Below are 19,415 nucleotides of genomic sequence, written 5' to 3' on the forward strand. Positions count from 1 at the left end.
TTTGCAGTTCATTCCAGTCATTAGCAGCAGAGAACTGGAAGGAATGGCGGCCAAAGGTGGTGTTGGCTTTGGGGATGACCAGTGAGATATACCTGCTGGAACGCATACTACGGGTGGGTGTTGCTATGGTGACCAATGAGCCAAGATAAGGCGGGGATGGTGTTAAGACAATTACATTGATGAAAGTTACAATCTACAATATTAAAGCTGATCTACCCCCTAAAAAAAAAAGACTAAAAAAAAAGATAAGGCGGGGAATTGCCTAGCAGTGATTTATAGATGACCTGGAGCCAGTGGGTTTGGCGACGAATATGTCGTGAGGGCCAGCTAACGAGAGCGTACAGGTGACAATGGTGGGTAGTGTATGGGGCTTTGGAGACAAAACGGATGGCACTGTGATAGACTACATCCAATTTGCTGAGTAGAGTGTTGGAGGCTATTTTGTAAATGACATCGCCGAAGTCAAGGATCGGTAGGATAGTCAGTTTTACGAGGGCATGTTTGGCAGCATGAGTGAAGGAGGCTTTGTTGCGAAATAGGAAGCCGATTCTAGATTTAACTTTGGATTGGAGATGCTTAATGTGAGTCTGGAAGGAGAGTTTACGGTCTAACCAGACACCTAGGTATTTGTAGTTGTCCACATTTTCTAAGTCAGACCCGCCGAGAGTAGTGATTCTAGTCGGGCAGACTAGACTCTTAGACTTACCCAGAAAGACTCACAGCTGTAAATCACTGCCAACAGTGATTCTAACATGTATTGACTCAGGGGTGTAAATACTTATGTAAATTAGATATCTATTTCATTTTAAATAAAGTTCCAAACATTTCTCTAAACAGGTTTTCACTTTGTCATTATGGGGTAGTGTGTAGATGAGTGAGAAAATCAATCAATTTAATCCACTTTGAATTCAGTCTGTAACACAATGTGGATTAAGTCAAGGGTATGAATACTTTCTGTAGGCACTGTAGCCAAGTTATCGTTACTCATTGTGTATTGTTTCCTCGTGTTATTTTTCTATTATTAATTTCTCTGTATTGTTGGAAAGGGTCCGTAAGTATTTCACTGTTAGTCTACACCTGTTTACAAAGCATGTGACAAAATAACTTTTTTTGCTAAACAACCCACCCGTCTACAATGGGACCCGGTTTCCTGTTAACGCCTGCAGTACCACGGTCGGCCTTGAACATCCGTGGCTTCCATGAGAGGGTGCAGTCGTTCTCCCTTGGTAGGGATTAACCACAGCCAGTAGATAGCGATAGTATTGGTTTTAGTGACAGGCTAATCACAGGCTGCTGCGGGGCTGCATCTCAAGCATTCACCAGTTGCTCATGAACTGGTATGGACACAGGGATTAAAGTTCAGGAGACTCCTCCCCTTTAGTAGAAACCCTAGATAGGAGCATGCTTGACCACCGATCTAATATTACTCTATTACTTACATTAGGAGAATGGGGAAACTGACTATCAGTGGTTAACATACATTTGAAGCACTCTGGGTTGTCTGGTGTTTTATAGGTATCAGCCAGGTATTTCTAGGATATCAAATGCAGTCATACTAATACTTGAAATAGACTTGTGCCCCCCATAAATCTGGCATTACGATCTGTATTCCCATTACCTACCTTCCATACATTTTCTGTCAGTAGTCTTTCAGGGACCAAGTGCCTTCACAGTTTCCTTGTTTCATCAGTTACTCAGGAGGTGTGGTTTACACTGGAAGTCTTTAGATTAGTCGTAGTAGCAAAAAGGCTCAAGATTCCCAGCACCAGGTCATTAAAACTCAATACTTTTGACTTAAATCTGTGCTACACTGTTTACAAAAAATATTTAACTACAGCAATGAACGACATCCAGTCCTACAATACCATTTCAGCAGAGGGACTTCTTAAAGTTCAGTAAAACAGAGCAGTTTACACCTATAAGGACTAAACTGTATTCGATATCGCTGTTAAGACAAATCCCTTTGAGTCAAGAGTTCTTCAATCCTAGTCCTGGAGATGTACGATTCATAATTTCACAAAACGTATACCAATACAGAGGGAAACCTAGTTCAATTTACCAAGCCACAACTTTATTTCCATCTCGGGTATAAATTGTACAAACAATAGTAGATTAAAATCAGCAACCTTTCAGAACCCCTTCGACCAGCAGCCTACATCGTCAATTCCTGTGAATATAAGAATACAAATGTGTTGATACATGCACAAACTAAGCCCCGTCATAGTTAAGTGCCCTTCTCTTCTCAGGACAGAAAGGTTGGCTTCAGTAGACTCAGAAGAACGAAAGTCACTGTATCAATCATCACTGAAGAGAAAGGATCTCCTGCTAGTAGATCCTACGATCACTTTGACAGGTCACAACTCAAATCTACAAATATTTGGAGTGAAGGGACCCCCTGTGCTGGATAATAGTCTGGTGACAAGGGAATTGTGTGGTAAAATGTACTTACCATAATAGCATTGACAATGTCATTGTTGTTGTTTTTAAGGGCGCGTACAGCCTTCGCTCGCGACACGTTGGCTTGGGACATCACAAGCTCAATGTCCTTCACCTCGACCCCGGTCTCGTCAACCTATGCATTGATTATGCATTGAGACAAAGCATTAGTATCTGACAGTTAAACTCACACTGCAATTCACTGACATCAAGGGGAATGGGGCTTTTGGATTGGACCTACAAATTACCCCATTAAACATGGGAGACTACTACAAACTAAATGCTAATTAATTGTGGCAAACAGAGTTGATCATGTATAAACTAAGCCCTATCATAGTTAAGTGCTCTTCTCTTCTCAGGACAGAAAGGTTGGCTTCAGCAGACTCAGAAGAACGAAAGTCACTGTATCAATCATCACTGAAGAGAAATGACCTGCTGCTGATTCTATGATAACTTTGTTACCCCTCTCAAGGCCCTCACCTCTTCCTCTTCGCTTTCCTCCTGTACAGTGGGCGTCTGCGTGTTTTCCTGGACGTTCGACACGGCTTCTCCCTGTACCTTGAACTTCTCTGCCGCGGCCAGCTGGGCTTGCTGTGAGAGATCCTCGATCTGAGACACAAAGGCAGAGAAACAGACTGTGATATCAGCGCTGTAACCTTTGGCAAGAACCACAACACCTTGGTTGAATGGACATTACACTGCATATTTGACTGATACCCTTAAGAGTATGTGATTCTGGTTCTGAAAGAGCAGTTTAGATGAGATGGAATAATGCCAACAGCATCACAGATTTAAAAGGGGATCAGAAAACAAAATTCAAACTATCCTGGATCCATCTTACCTTAGCCTCACCAAAGACAATGTAAGTGTCTGACGCAGGGCTCTTGTAGACATCTGGTTTGGTGATGACGAACAGGATATTTTTAGACTTGCGAATGGTAACCCTGGTGACCCCAGTCACCTGCCTGAGACCCAGCTTAGACATTGCCTGGAGAGAAGCAAGCAATCATGGGTCAAGCTCTATTTTGAGTGGAACTGAATACTAGTTCCAACAATGGACAGTTATAGACCGCATAGTAATTTAAATAATCCAATGTATACTTTTAAGATTGGAATGTCTAATGAAAACAAGTCTAGATCGTTTTTAAAACTAGTTACCTTTCGTGCCTTCTTTTCACTACGGCTCTGTTTGGCTTTGCTAACGGGTTCTTCATCTATTTCTGCAGCAGCTGCAAGCTGTGGAAAAAAAATTAAAAATAATCCTCCTTTAATGACAGTCAAGATGTATATTTTTGGGGAATGAGACCAAAAATTCAATCCATATGTAAGAATATGGTACGCGTGGTAAAAATAAAGCAAATGAAATGATCCCTTTCTCTTCTCAGGACAGGAAGGTTGGCTTCAGTAGAATCAGAAGAACGAAAGTCACTGTATCAATCATCACTGAAGAGTCAAGAATCTATTCTAATCATGTTGTGAGTGCAGTATAAGGGTTTACTCTATCACACCCATACAACATATAAGCAGCTAGTTAAATTAATCGATTCTGTGGCCTACCAGACCCCTGTTCAGGCAGTCTTACTTGGGCACTTGGTCAATCCCATGTGGTCTTACCTGGGCTTGCTGTGTCTGTGCAGAGTCGTGTTCCTCCAGATCTGGTACAGAGTCATCACTGTCCGATTCAGTGCCAGACCCTGTAAGCCCCCACAGAGAAACAAGCATTATTCACATTATACATGCGGTCACTGGCATAGGCCTGAGCTGCAGACACAGGCTACTGTAGAAGAACTGGTTAAGACAAGATAATTGTAATTGCATAGGCATTTATCTGAGCAAAGTCTATTTGAGGCACTAGAGACTAATACAAATTGAGATGTTGAATGTAGGTGAATCTAACCTATTAGTTTGAGGCACTGAAACAGAATAAAAATGGGGTATATGTGGATGAGGTTAACAAAAATGTAGTGTAGAAAATAACAGACCTGCTTAGAAATGTGAAAGAATCTGTTGAGTAGTAAAATCTTGCACACCCCTTTCATACAGATTTTTAAATGAATCTCCCAACTTCACAAACCTGTATCACAATGACATGGAACCCCCCCTCAAATGTCCTTTTACAGGTTGACAGAATGAAATAGTGCCTTCAGAAAGTATTCACACCCCATTACTTTTTCAGCATCTTGTTACAGCCTGAATTTAAAATGGATTAAAGTGAGATTGGTCAAAGGTCTAATACCTCAATGTCAAAATTGAGGTCTTTTGAATATTGAATATATATACACACGTGATCTTTGAAACAGGCCAGTTCACAGGTTACATTTGAGGCAAAGCTAATACAGACTCCAATCTCTACTTTCTTTATATTAAACCTTAAAAAGGGAAAAGAGACACTTGAACGGGCCACAGAAATCAACACTGGTGGGCAAACAGATGGGACACAGGAGACGGACAAAATAAGGAGAAATACCCTTGTCATTCTTGATCACAGGCTCCGGTTTTGTAGGGGATTTAGCAGAGGTGGGGGCAGGTTTTGAAACAGGTGCTGGTGGTACAATGGCTACTTCAACAGGCTTAGGGGGAGCTACAACAGGATTGACGAGAACAGGCTTAGAGGGAGCTGGTGCAGCTACCACGGCTGCATAGGAAGCAGGCTTAAGGAGAGCTGGTGCAGCTACAACGGGAGCGGCCTTGACGGAAGCTGGTGCAGCTACAACGGGCGCTGGCGAAGCTACAACGGGAGCAGCTACAACCGGAGAGAACTCAACAGGAGTTGGTGCAGCTACAACGGGAGTGGCCTTGACGGAAGCTGGTGCAGCTACAACTGGCTCAACGGGAGCTGGTGCAGCTACAACCGGAGCAGGTTTAGGAGGAGCTGGTGAAGCCACAACGGTCTTTACTGGAACTGGTGAAGCCACAACGGGTTTAACTGGAATTGGCGCAGCTACAACTGGAGAGGCCTTGACGGAAGCTGGTGCAGCTACAACGGGCACTGGCTTAGCGAGAGCTGGTGAAGTAACAACAGGCGCTGGTGCAGCTACAACTGGAACAGGCTTAGGGGGAGCTGGTGTAGCCACAATGGGCTTAACTGGAACTGGCTTAGGGGGACCTGGTGCAGCTACAATGGGCTCAACGGGAGCTGGCTTACAGGGAACTGGTGCAGCTACAACTGGAACAGGCTTAGGGGGAGCTGGTGTAGCCACAATGGGCTTAACTGGAGCAGGCTTAGGGGGAGCTGGTGTAGCCACAATGGGCTTAACTGGAGCAGGCTTAGGGGGAGCTGGTGTAGCCACAATGGGCTTAACTGGAGCAGGCTTAGGGGGGAGCTGGTGTAGCCACAATGGGCTTAACTGGAGCAGGCTTAGGGGGAGCTGGTGTAGCCACAATGGGCTTAACTGGAGCAGGCTTAGGGGGAGCTGGTGTAGCCACAATGGGCTTAACTGGAGCAGGCTTAGGGGGAGCTGGTGCAGCTACAACTGTAGACGGCTTAGGGGGAGCTGGTGTAGCTACAATGGGCTCAACAGAAGCTGGTGAAGCAACTGGGGCAGGCTTAGGAGTCTCTACTACTGTAGGGGGTGAGAAGACTGGCATCTTTACTGGCTCCTCTGGTGGAATGAGAGGGGGAAGGTCATCGTCATCCTCCAGGGCAGGCTTAGCTGGTGCTGCATTGACCTCTTTCACCTCAGCTTTGGGCAGAGGCTCTGGCTTGGCCATGGGAATTTCAGGGGCAGCTTTAGGGGGGCTAGAGGCAATAGCTTCAGCAAATGACACAGGGTCTGGTGTAGCAGGCTTTGAGGTCACTTTGAAGGACACAGGGGACGCCACAGGCTTGGGAGAGGCAGGCTCTGGAGCATCAGTTACTGGCGTGGCCACTACTACTGCAGGAGCAGCTTTAGGCTTCATAGGAACAGGTTTGGCCTGTGTGGGGGCAGGAGCCTCTGCTGGGGCTGGCAGGTCAGCAGCAGGCTTGAAAGACTCTTTTTTAGCCCTTCTTTGTTTGCCAGCCTTCACAACCTTGGGGGCAGCACGATTGCCCTGGCTGGGAGCTCCAGCAGCCCCAGGTGAGGTAGCTAGGGGGGAACAGGATGCGGAGGTGGTGGACTTTGGTGAGGTAGGAGAAGCAGAGGAGGCAGACATCGCAGAGCGTTTTCTTCTGCCAGGGACAGCCTTTGGGGCAGAGCCACCCTTGGCCTCTTTGCCTTTGGGCTTGGCAGGGCCAGAAGCAGTCTGAGGGTTCTGGGAGGTAGCCAGACTTGCAGGGGCAGAGGGTGCAGCTGAATGAAACAAATGTGTTTGTTTAAAATTTGGAAGACAAGAACGTCAAAGCCTGAACCATGCGGGTTAAAAGATCGGAACACAGGAGGCAATGTTACCTCAGAACTCCAGGGTTAGGAAAACACCACACCAACCTTCTTTCCAAAACGGAAGGAATTGTTGCAGGGCAGCACACTCAATTTCAAGTATTCAGGCAAAACCACTAACAACCTAAAGTTAAAACATCTACTTGGTCCAAGCACAGACCCACACGTCACATTTTATACATCGTTACTCTAATTTCATAACCAGAGATAAACATTGAGGACCCAGTCAGTGCAGAAGAAAGACAAAGCTTGGCAAATGCATTCACAAAGCATGGCACTATTTACACTAAAATACATTTGTGACAGGTCAAATTCGAAGGCTCTTTAGTGGTAATAAAACAATGCTATGCAGAAGAGCACATTAAGAACATTTGATCTACAAAAAAAATAAAAATAAATTAAGTTATCGCAGTGCTTTCCAAACTTTTTCACTCATGCCCCCCTTTCATCATTGCGCACCCCATAGATTTGGGAACAACTAGGCTATAGTAGATACAAATCAAATAAATCATTATTTCATTGAAACATTTGACCAATTCGCTATGTTTAATACTACCATTACATTTAAAAAACAATCCACAGCAGATGTGAGGATGATGAAAGGATAGTGAGGATTAAAATGGTGTACCGCAATGAACAAATAGCAATAACTGGAACTAGAGCTCCCTCAATGGACACAAATACCAGTGTTGAAAACACACTGCAGTTAGAGCACATTAACACAGTTGGCTTGGTGCATTCTTCCTGGACAAACACCAATAAGCCCAGAGAAAGTAGAGCGACAGTGAAAAGGACAGTCAACATCTGAAGACGAGGAAAAAGTTGCTGAAGTCAACTCTTTACATGAAGCGCTTAAATGGACTGGCCTGTTTCAAGGTGAAACTGAGTTTAAACAGTGACGCAAGATACATTTGAGAGCCCTTTTGAGATAATAACAAGCCTCAAAAGAAAATAGACAAACTCTTAATTCTCTCTCAACATTCGCCCTTTTCATCAAGCATATTAAAATACATAAGATCAATTGGGGAAAGCATACCATTTAAAAAGCTAATCTAGGCCCAGTGGGTGCAAAAGTGTGCAAGTATAGAAGAAACAAAAGATCTGGAAGAGGGAGCTGCTGTAAGAGGGTAAAAGCAGCTTTTACTTTGCACACAAAATGACCCACCTGACAGGTGCCGGGTGGAGATGGTCGGGCCTGCACGATTTGACGTCACCTTTGTCTGGACGGCCTCAGAGAAGGCCGCAATTGCTTCTTTCTCAACGGGAGTTTCGTTTTGTGTGGCAGTGTCTATGGTCAAATCAGCAGGCAGAGGTTCAGGTTCTGTGGCCCCAGGGTTCGAGTTGGCCACTTCAGTGCATGGTATGCCATCTTCAGGAGCTGGCTCCAAACTCACAGTCTTCAAGTCTTCAGTGATCGTCTCGACTGCAGGCTCGGGGGTGACTTCTGGAGTTCCACGTGCCACCCCATCAACAGTGTCTGCGATTGGCCCGTCAACAGCATCAGCGATTGGCTCTTCAGCAGCAGGCACTGGTTCTTTGACCGGAGTCTCTTCAGCCACTTCAATGGGCTCTTCAGCTTCAGCCACAGGTTCCTCAGCCACGGTCTCTTGAGTGGCTGCCACGGTAGCCTCTGTAACTTGAGCTGAATCTTGAATGATTACATCTTCCGTTGCTTGGTTGACCTGTTCTTCAGCAGCTTCTTTACACTCTTCAACAACGGTTGCTTGCACAATGGGTTCTTTGGCAGCAGCTTCTGGGTCTTGAACAGTTGGTTCTTCATTTGAGGCATCAGGTTCATCAGAAAGAGCCGTTGGTTCTTGAACAGGCGTTTCTTCTGAGGCAGATGCAGCAGCCTCAACTGGAGAGACAGATTCTTGGATCACTGCTTTCTCTGTGACTCCTGGCACCTCAGTTTGCGCATTGACTTCAAGTGTTGCTTTTACACCATTAAGTTGTCCACTAGCTGCCTCTCCAGAAGCCATGCCTGACACTGGATGGGATTCGATCTCTGGAAGAAAAGTGGAGCCTTCTGGAGGCACAGGACTCTCCAAAGGGGCCTTGGTCACAGCGATCCCAAGGGGAGCAGAGGAACTCAACACCCCTGGAGCTGATAGGAAGGAAAGGAGGAGGAGCAGCAGGGGATAGTCACAGCGATAGTGTGAGGAGCGGTTGATAAGCTTACGTTTTTTTAACGCATATGATCAAAATGATTGAACCCCTCGTTTAAGAAAATCTAGCTACACTAATTGTACTCTCCTATACGAGATACTTTTACAAACATGAGGAAGGTGGGGTCCAAAATGTTTTGATTATATGACAAAATATTAAGAGGAAACAATTGAATAAGAGTACATTTTTTAGCAATGGGTTTGTGATCTACATCTACCAATTCAGTTGAACCAAGGTGTTTGTGAGGTTGTGCAAGGATGCAGACTTCAGCTTTCTATTTGTTATAAGTGAACCAAAAATGGGTGAACGTTGTGTATACCCACAAAACCAAACTTGTGCCCATGTCCCAGTTACCATGCAGTGCCTAAATGCACAAGATTGTAGTTGGAAAAACCTTGAGACCGAAAGTGAGGAAACCCTCTGAAGAGTAGCATTCAATACATCTACAAACTGTAATAACAATATTTCAGAGTGAAGAGTCTTACGACAGAGACAATCATGCACACTGAACGACTAGAAAACTTTTGAATTAGTAAATCGAGATTTAATAAGTTGCTATTCTGTTTGATATGAGGCAATGTAATAACCTTACCTGAATAACTGTCAAATAACTAGAATTGAAAAGCAAACCTAAATATTTTCTCATCCATTTCATGCAATTGAACCCAATTCCCAGAGGATTTTCAACACTTTTCGGGAACACCGACTTCCTTGCTGAACAAAAACAATTTTCAGCTCTTCCAACCGTCTAACATTAACTGTAATTCTTAAAGTCTTCACCTGTGGTCTTCAGCTAAAAACAGTTAGCTGACACTTGGTGTTACCACTAGCATGTGGTCTCTATCTATAAATCCTTCACTGTAGTTTCTCAGCAACTTCATTAAACAGGCACCTGTGGTACTGAACACCCATGGTCTTCTCCAATCAATATCGGTAGTCTTCACTTGTTTAGCACATGCACCTTCTTCAGCTGCCATCACGACCAGTGGACTTCAAAAGCAATCTGTGGTCTTCATCAGCTCCACCCCGTAGTCTCTTTGGGGAAACATGGACTTTCATCTGCTTATAACTCTTCTGGTACAGGGCTTGGTAGTGAGGAAATCCAAAAAGTTTCACCAATTATCTTCACTTGCATATTGACACATCTTTGTTATACTAATCAGAATTGGGTTGGTTGCAGCATGAAACTGCTTTAAGAAAACCAACCTCAATACTAATTCCGTACTAATTAAAACCAATGTTTCTCAAATGACTTGAAAATAAAGCTCCATAAGCTACTTCACAGAAGCAGCTTACCTTTGACATCACCATTTAGTCAAATCAATGCCATAACAGGCCTACAATTGTTAGCTCATCAATTAATTACCATCAAATCAAAGTCAAATCTAGAATTTGAGATAAAATACATAAAATAGCAGTAAGCAATGGCTAATTAACATGGTCAATGAAAATGTATTGTGAATATAAAAAATATAAAGCTGCTATAAAAACAATTATGTGGACCAGTATTTCCCAGAACCAAAAGTAATTCCTACAGCTGTAACATTATGATAGTCAGTGACACTCCTTTATGCCAAAGGTTGCTATTAAAGTTTGATCATGTAATTGGTTTTGTTTCTTTAAAATGTTCCATGCACAAGGCGACTACATCAATACCCGTGCATTAGGAAGTGTTTCACAACCCAGTTGTCAGTGCAGTAACATTCAACAGGCGGGTGTGAGTATGTGAGTTTTGAGTTAACAAGGGGTCCTGGTTAACCCGTTTGAACTGCAGTGAATTTCAGGACACAACAACCATCATTGTTTTAGAAATGCCCTATGATGTCCCTAAAATTGTTAGCACACCGTTATTCCCACATTAATGCAAAGTGAGGCAATGACCGGCCTGGTCAAACATAATTCTAGTGGCCTACTCACTTCAAAGTATAAAAACATGGTTTCTAGTCTGGAAGATGTGGATAGAGACAGAGTAGCCCCCCAGGTTTATAATCTACATGGCATGGTTTATATGATTAGTCAGCTGCTCAGCCCACCCACCCCTTTAAATAAACCTGACACCACACCTCTCCATTTATGCTGAGAATGTGCTAAAGCAGGACTCAACAGGTGACCCAGAGGAAACAGAGTTCCAAGTGAATGTCAACAACAGATGTCAGTGTCATCTGCTTGATTATCTCAGTGTCAACTGATGAGCGCTACCTTTCCTGAAGGAGTTAAACTAATATAGAGCTCTCAAATAAAAGCCACCACTCCACTTCCAATGGGGGAATATGACTTCTACTGCCGTGTTTGAGTTCCAGGACCCCATTAGCCCTGTTGATTAGTATTTTAGCATGCTGATATAATAATGCTATACGAACCAGTCTCAACTTGTGGCTGTTGCATCTCCTGCTCAGTGACCGGGACCGTCTCTGTGGCTTCGCCAGGCATGCTTGTGTCTGAAAAGAGAAATCAAGGAATGACTCACCAGGAATAACTGATATTTAAAACAGCCAACTTACTAGCTATTTTTACATGGCTCACATTGACTAGGCAAATGCAGAGCGCCGATGGCTTGAGTGTACTGTAGTAGGAACAGGTTTCAACGTGTCTCAGTGTTCAAATATCAATAACTCCCAACTAGATCTAATTTATACTAAGTACAAACTACTGTACTTGTATACCATTTTAATCACTGAACGACTGATACTGCCAATGGTAACGTTAGCCTACTTACTGACAGTGAGTGAGGTCAGTAGTTCCCCTGTAGCTCAGTTGGTAGAGCATGGCGCTTGCAACGCCAGGGTTGAGAGTTCGTTTCCCACGGGGGGCCAGTATGAAAATGTATGCACTCACTAACTGTAAGTCGCTCTGGATAAGAGCGTCTGCTAAATGACTAAAATGTTAATGTAATGGATAGCAGCCAAGTAGCTAGCTAGCTAACAATTTTTATTAGAAATCAAGTGTTATGCGTGTTTCACGTGTTGCTACATAGCTAGCTACACCCCAGTCCCTAGCTAGCACGCTAACTAGCCACTTTAAAATGATTAGTTAACTAGCTAATGTTAAGCTGCAAATCAGGAGACAACGTGGCAACTGGACGAAAACAACGCTGTTTAATATAATAACAAAACGTACCAACTTTTAAAAAGTCTACAAACAAACAAAAAAGTTAGCTAGCTACCGGTACGCTTACTTTCTGGCGAACAAGCTTAGCTTGAAACTAACGTTAGCTAGCTGGCTGTGCGCGGTTACAAAGAGCCGACAAGCCAATTTCATGTGTTGATTCACCGACAACGTCCACCCAACACTTTACAAAGGTAGCACCATTGGTAACATTTAAAAGGTGTCCTCTATGTTCTCAACTAGTTAGCCTGTTCCAGTTAGCGAATGTGGGCAGAGTTGTGTTCCCCCATTTTGTACCAGATATCGACTACATAACAGTGAATATGTGTGTATATAGTGATATAGATTAATATCCACATAAGGGGTATGACACACTTCTCATGTACCGTCAGAGCCCTGTTTAAAATATTTTAAACGATGATAAACGGTTAGATTAAGTTAGATTAGCGGCAGAGACTCACCGAGTCAGTTTTCTATATCCAAGATGGTTGTGAGAGAGAAATTCTAACCTCTGTCTCTCGGTGATATCACATTTTGCACTAACTTCTTCTTCCGGGTCGTTCTGGTGTTTCCAAGTGGGGTTCTCACTATTTTTTTCAAAACATCTCTGGTGTATCCGTTATGAAGTTTTTCCAGATAAAGTTACAGCTCTACATATTTTCAACCCCTTTATTTGAAATCTACAAAGTTAACATTCTATGGTGGGACATTTTTTAATTTTACATTCTGGCAGGCACTGTTGTTTTTATGGGTGACTTGATAGTGTCTGTTTTAATCTTTCAGCACTGGTCAGCTCCTTTGTCTGGGCCTCATTAACACAAGATAAATGAACAAGCCCGTACAGTAATTAATCGTTAGAAACTTCAGTGATATCAGGATGGCCACGCAGTCATGGTTGAACAGGGAGTACAGGAGGGGGCTAAGCATGCACCCTTGTGGGGCCCCTGTGTTTGAGGGTCAACGTAGTGGTGTTGTTGCCTACCTTTAACACCTGGGGCCGTCCCGCCAGGAAGTCCAGGACCCAGTCTGACAGGGGTATGACAAACTGATTACCAACAACGACGAGACAGCCTACAGGGAGGAGGTGAGGGCCATGGCGGAGTGGTGCCAGGAAAATAACCTCTCCCTCAACAAAACGAAGGAGCTGATTGTGGACTTCAGAAGACCGCAGAGCGAGCACGCCCCCATCCACATCGACAGGGCCACAGTGGAGAAGGTGAAAAGCTTAAAATTCCTCAGGTACACATCACTGACAATCTGAAATGGTCCACCTACACAGACAGTGTGGTGAAGAAGGCGCAACAGCGCCTCTTCAACCTCAGGAGGCTGAAGATATTCGGTTTGGCCCCTAAGTTCCTCACAAACTTTTACAGATGCACAATTGAGAGTATCCGGTCGTGCTGTATCACCGCCTGGTACGGCAACTGCACCGTCCGCAACCACAGGGCTCTCCAGAGGGTGGTGCGGTCCGCCCAACGCATCACCGGGGGCACACTGCCTGCCCTCCAGGATATCTACGGCACCCGTTGTCACAGGAAGATCATCAAGGACCTCATCCACCTGAGCCACGGCCTGTTATCCCGCTATCATCCAGAAGGCAAGGTCAGTACAGGTGCATCAAAGCTGGGGCCGAGAGACTGAAAAAGAGCTTCTAACTCAAGGCAATCAGACTGTTAAATAGCCATTACTAGCCGGCCTCCACCCAGTACCCTGCCCTGAACTTAGTCACTGTCACTAGCCGGCTACCATCCCGTTACTCAACCCTGCTCCTTAGAGGCTGCTGCCCTATGTACACTGCTCAAAAAAATAAAGGGAACACTAAAATAACACATCCTAGATCTGAATGAATGAAATAATCTTATTAAATACTTTTTTCTTTACATAGTTGAATGTGCTGACAACAAAATCACACAAAAATTATCAATGGAAATCAAATGTATCAACCCATGGAGGTCTGGATTTGGAGTCACACTCAAAATTAAAGTGGAAAACCACACTACAGGCTGATCCAACTTTGATGTAATGTCCTTAAAACAAGTCAAAATGAGGCTCAGTAGTGTGTGTGGCCTCCACGTGCCTGTATGACCTCCCTACAACGCCTGGGCATGCTCCTGATGAGGTGGCGGATGGTCTCCTGAGGGATCTCCTCCCAGACCTGGACTAAAGCATCCGCCAACTCCTGGACAGTCTGTGGTGCAACGTGGCGTTGGTGGATGGAGCGAGACATGATGTCCCAGATGTGCTCAATTGGATTCAGGTCAGGGGAACGGGTGGGCCAGTCCATAGCATCAATGCCTTTCTCTTGCAGGAACTGCTGACAAACTCCAGCCACATGAGGTCTAGCATTGTCTTGCATTAGGAGGAACCCAGGGCCAACCGCATCAGCATATGGTCTCACAAGGGGTCTGAGGATCTCATCTCGGTACCTAATGGCAGTCAGGCTACCTCTGGCGAGCACATGGGGGGCTGTGCGGCCCCCCAAAGAAATGCCACCCCACACCATGACTGACCCACCGCCAAACCGGTCATGCTGGAGGATGTTGCAGGCAGCAGAACGTTCTCCACGGCGTCTCCAGACTCTGTCACATGTGCTCAGTGTGAACCTGCTTTCATCTGTGAAGAGCACAGGGCGCCAGTGGCGAATTTGCCAATCTTGGTGTTCTCTGGCAAATGCCAAACGTCCTGCACGGTGTTGGGCTGTAAGCACAACCCCCACCTGTGGACGTCGGGCCCTCATACCACCCTCATGGAGTCTGTTTCCTGACCGTTTGAGCAGACACATGCACATTTGTGGCCTGCTGGAGGTCATTTTGCAGGGCTCTGGCAGTGCTCCTCCTGCTCCTCCTTGCACAAAGGCGGAGGTAGCGGTCCTGCTGCTGGGTTGTTGCCCTCCTACGGCCTCCTCCACGTCTCCTGATGTACTGGCCTGTCTCCTGGTAGTGCCTCCATGCTCTGGACACTACGCTGACAGACACAGCAAACCTTCTTGCCACAGCTCGCATTGATGTGCCATCCTGGATGAGCTGCACTACCTGAGCCACTTGTGTGGTTGTAGACTCCGTCTCATGCTACCACTAGAGTGAAAGCACCGCCAGCATTCAAAAGTGACCAAAACATCAGCTAGGAAGCATAGGAACTGAGAAGTGGTCTGTGGTCACCACCTGCAGAACCACTCCTTTATTGGGTGTGTCTTGCTAATTGCCTATAATTTCCACCTGTTGTCTATGCCATTTGCACAACAGCATGTGAAGTGTATTGTCAATCAGTGTTGCTTCCTAAGTGGACAGTTTGATTTCACAGAAGTGTGATTGACTTGGAGTTACATTGTGTTGTTTAAGTGTTCCCTTTATTTTTTCGAGCAGTGTACATAGACATGGAACACTGGTCACTGGTCACTTTAGTAATGGAACACTGGCCACTTTAGTAATGTTTACATACTGTTTTACCCATTTCATATGTATATATTGTATTCTAGTCAAGACCAATATATATATATATATATATATATATATATATATATATATATATATATATATATACATACATACATACATACACACATAGTGTATGAATATGTGATGGGATGTATAGACATTATGGACAGTATGTGGATAGAATATGTAGTATATCTGAAGAATACGTAGGATAGAATAGTACATGTATATGTACAGCAATCACCCGACCTCAACCCAATTGAGATGGTTTGGGATGAGTTGGACCGCAGAGTGAAGGAAAAGCAGCCAACAAGTGCTCAGCATATGTGGGAACTCCTTCAAGACTGTTGGAACAGCATTCCAGGTGAAGCTGGTTGAGCGAATGCCAAGAGTGTGCAAAGCCATCATCAAGGCAAAGGGTGGCTACTTTGAAGAATCTAAAATATAACATATATTTGGATTTGTTTAACACTTTTTTGGTTACTACATGATTCTATGTTATTTCATAGTGTTGATGTCTTCACTATTATTCTACAATGTAGAAAATAGTACAAATAAAGAAAAACCCTTGGATGAGTAGTTTGTCATATACATACATACTAAATACTTTTTTCCCCCACTGTATAGTCAAACGTATGGACACACCTACTCATCCAACGGTTTTTCTTTATTTGTACTATTTTCTACATTGTAGAATAATAAGGTATTTCAGTTGTTTATTTTTAATACATTTGCAAACATTTCTAAAAACCTGTTTTTGCTTTGTCATTATGGGGTATTGTGTGTAGATTGAGGAGGGAAAAATCTATTCAATCCATTTTAGAATAAGGCTGTAACGTAACAAAATGTGGAAAAAGTCAAGGGGTCTGAATACTTGCACTGTAAATATTGCACATGTATATCATATACAGTGCCTTCGGAAAGTATTCAGACCCCTTGACTTTTTCCATATTTTGTTACGTTACAGCCTTATTCTAAAATGGATGAAATCGTTTTTTCCCTCATCAATCTACACACAATACCCCATAATGACAAAGCAAAAACAGGTTTTTAGAAATTTCTGCTAATTTATTAAAAATAAAAAACAGAAATATTACATTTACATAAGTATTCAGACCCTTTATTCAGTACTTTGTTGAAGCACCTTTGGCAGCAATTACAGCCTTGAGACTTCTTGGGTACGACGCTACAAGCTTGGCACACCTTTATTTGGGGAGTTTCTCCCATTCTTCTCTGCAGATCCTCTCAAACTCTGTCAGGTTGGATGGGGAGCGTTGCTGCACAGCAATTTTCAGGTCTCTCCAGAGATGTTGGCTCTGGTTCAAGTCCGGGCTCTGGCTGGGCCACTCAAGGACATTCAGGCTGTGTGCTTAGGGTCATTGTCCTGTTGGAAGGGGAACCTTATTTCCCTCATTCAAATGCAAATCAATTTATAACATTTTTGACATGCATTTTTCTGGATTTGTTTGTTGTTATTCTGTCTCTCACTGTTCAAATAAACCTACCATTAAAATTATAGACTGATCATTTCTTTGTCAGTGGGCAAACGTACAAAATCAGCAGGGGATCAAATACTTTTTTCCCTCACTGTATATAGACAGGTGTGTGCCTTTCCAAATCATGTCCAATCAATTGAATTTACCACAGGTGGACTCCAATCAAGTTGTAGAAACATCACAAGGATGATCAACGGAAACAGGATGCACCTGAGGTCAATTTGACCCTGAAAGACCGCAATTGGATGAAATGTTTACTAGTTCTGACGTAATCTCTGAGATTAATCATGCTTGTAAATACGTTTATCCTGAATGTGAAAACATTTAGTCAAAGGGGTGGATTGATAGATTAATTTGTATTTTAAGAATAATGACTAAAGGATTTCACCCTAAATACAGTATAAATGTGTGAACGGTGTTAGAGTTATAATGCAGTGTCAACCCACTAACAGAGGGGGAGGAGTTAGAAACTGTTGAGAAAACATTCCAGGGTGAAGGGGACTAAGAAACGGTTTAAAGGTGGGCGGAGCAAAGTGCCTTTGTGTGTCAAGGGGTATAAAAGCTGTATGTATGTTTTTTGGCGCCAGAGCTCTCCATGATTAAAAATACAGATCATTCTTGCTGGTTGCGGACCTTTGTTTAATTCATGATTAAACCAGAGAATGTACACCCTCTGGGAATTATTCAGAGCATTAAGTTTGATTAATTAGAGATATAAATTCTTGTGACAAATGGTCCTTCGAGCCGGATCTCAAAATACGTCTTCATCGTTCTGAGGACACCGAAAACCGTGCATGGGCGGATGATAGCATCCGTATAGAATAGACCTGGCCTTCGACGTTAAGGTTATAAACAGGCCGGTGATAAATCTTATGAACGATAAAGACGTTAACGAGATTTGAAAATGCATTTAAATCCGAACTGCAAAGAGAAGGTCAGTAATTTTTATTCATGGGTTTTGGTGTAATTATTTGAACTTGTATGAGAATAGTAATTATTGTGGAGGGCAGAGAATAGTTACCAAAATCTCATAAGATAATTAAAAGGGAGGAAGGGGGTCTGAAATGACTCAAGGTGAATGGCCATTACCAAAATAAACTAGTTAATATTGAGATTGTACCGGGTACAGTGTTTACAATATAAACAGGAAGGGAGATAATTATCATCATGTAAGATAGATACATTAAACAAGTCAAGAGTCATAAACAACTGGGGATTTGCTCTAACTCTGTCTATTTACGGATAGTGTTAGTGAAATATCGTATAAGGTTGTATAAGTGTGAGACCTAATGATCCATCGAAATACGTGATAATTTTTTCAAAGAAGGGACTAAAATAGGTTGCGTGAGAAAAAAAATGGTTGTCTCATCCGTTTCATGAAACTGGTGTTTAAAAAAAACTCTGGGTTACGGGTTGGATAATTAAAATGGTTAATTACAAAAGCAGATCATAAACATTGGCTCAAGAGTCGCACCAAATATTAAGTCCCAGGAAAATAATTCTGGATTGAATTATTACTAAACGGGGGGGATTTCTTATTTTTCCACCATGGGAAATAAATATTCTAAAGAGGTCCGAGAATTAACGGGGGATGAAAGATATAGCATTATGTTAAGGGGATCGAATACATATGTTTTATGGATCCATTTGGGAGAAGAGGTATGGATTTATTGGGCATCTCGATGTGGAGAAATTAGAGGCTAAACTGTGGAACGGATTTGAAGAAACAGCGAGGGGAGGGGCTAGACACATCGAGAGTATGGCTTTTGGAGAGTCAGGAAAGACTAGAGAATTTTGCTAGAGAGTGTAAGGCCCCGTGTAAATACTGTAACAAAACAGGTCATAACCATCGCGACTGCAGAGCTAAGGGAAAGGGCAATGTCCAGGAAATGACAGTCTATTTTTTTGTTCCACGGGTAAAATGTTTGAAGAAGTGATTTGTGTCGATTAAGAATTGGCTAAAAACACCACGAAGCGATTATTTGAGAGGTACCTATACATTTCTAACGATATATATGTATGAACTTTCTCACCCAAACGTAGACATACGTCATGGATGAGAAAGTAGAGAATATTTACATTTGCATTTTTGGTCATTTAGCAGATGCTCTTGTCCAGAGCGACTTGCAGGAGCAATTGGGGTTGGGTGCCTTGCTCGGGGGCACATCGGCAGATTTTTCGCCTGGTCGGCTCGGGGATTGGAACCGGCGACCTCTTGGTTGCTGACACGGTGCTCTTGGTTACTGGGCTACCTGCCGCCCCATATGAGTTTAAGGTTGTGCCGTTGTTTGATTATGTGATAACGTTATGTGATAAGGTTTAATGGGTAATCGGACCATAACTAATGTGGTTATAGAAGTAATGTATAAATAGTAGAGAGCCAATAGAGGGTTCCATTGAACTATTATGTTTTGTTG

General features: G+C 43.4%; 1 protein-coding gene and 3 non-coding genes across 5 annotated transcripts; all 4 read right to left on the reverse strand.

Moving 5' to 3' along the window:
• Positions 1–2,049: 2,049 nt before the first annotated feature.
• Positions 2,050–12,637, reverse strand: LOC121545438 (nascent polypeptide-associated complex subunit alpha). 2 transcript variants are annotated; one of them, XM_041855968.1, is made up of 9 exons: positions 12,530–12,637; positions 11,324–11,401; positions 7,960–8,901; positions 4,051–4,130; positions 3,595–3,672; positions 3,278–3,424; positions 2,917–3,045; positions 2,450–2,572; positions 2,050–2,167 (listed from the first exon to the last, which is right to left on the reverse strand). In XM_041855968.1, exons 2-9 carry the CDS (start codon positions 11,391–11,393, stop codon positions 2,153–2,155), a joined length of 1,584 nt encoding a protein of 527 aa, XP_041711902.1. In that variant the 5' UTR covers positions 11,394–11,401; positions 12,530–12,637; the 3' UTR covers positions 2,050–2,152. The 2 variants fall into 2 exon arrangements, with proteins under 2 accessions (XP_041711902.1, XP_041711904.1); XM_041855970.1 differs by lacking the exon at positions 7,960–8,901 and having other exon boundaries at positions 12,530–12,635.
• On the reverse strand, positions 2,238–2,311 carry LOC121546866. The gene has a single exon (XR_005996456.1). It is a non-coding gene; the product is annotated as a small nucleolar RNA SNORD59 (small nucleolar RNA).
• LOC121546865 lies at positions 2,787–2,860 on the reverse strand. The gene has a single exon (XR_005996455.1). It is a non-coding gene; the product is annotated as a small nucleolar RNA SNORD59 (small nucleolar RNA).
• On the reverse strand, positions 3,813–3,886 carry LOC121546867. Its single transcript, XR_005996457.1, has one exon. It is a non-coding gene; the product is annotated as a small nucleolar RNA SNORD59 (small nucleolar RNA).
• Positions 12,638–19,415: the final 6,778 nt, after the last annotated feature.

The sequence above is a fragment of the Coregonus clupeaformis genome, unplaced genomic scaffold (assembly GCF_020615455.1).
Source record: "Coregonus clupeaformis isolate EN_2021a unplaced genomic scaffold, ASM2061545v1 scaf0012, whole genome shotgun sequence".
Taxonomy (NCBI): domain Eukaryota; kingdom Metazoa; phylum Chordata; class Actinopteri; order Salmoniformes; family Salmonidae; genus Coregonus; species Coregonus clupeaformis.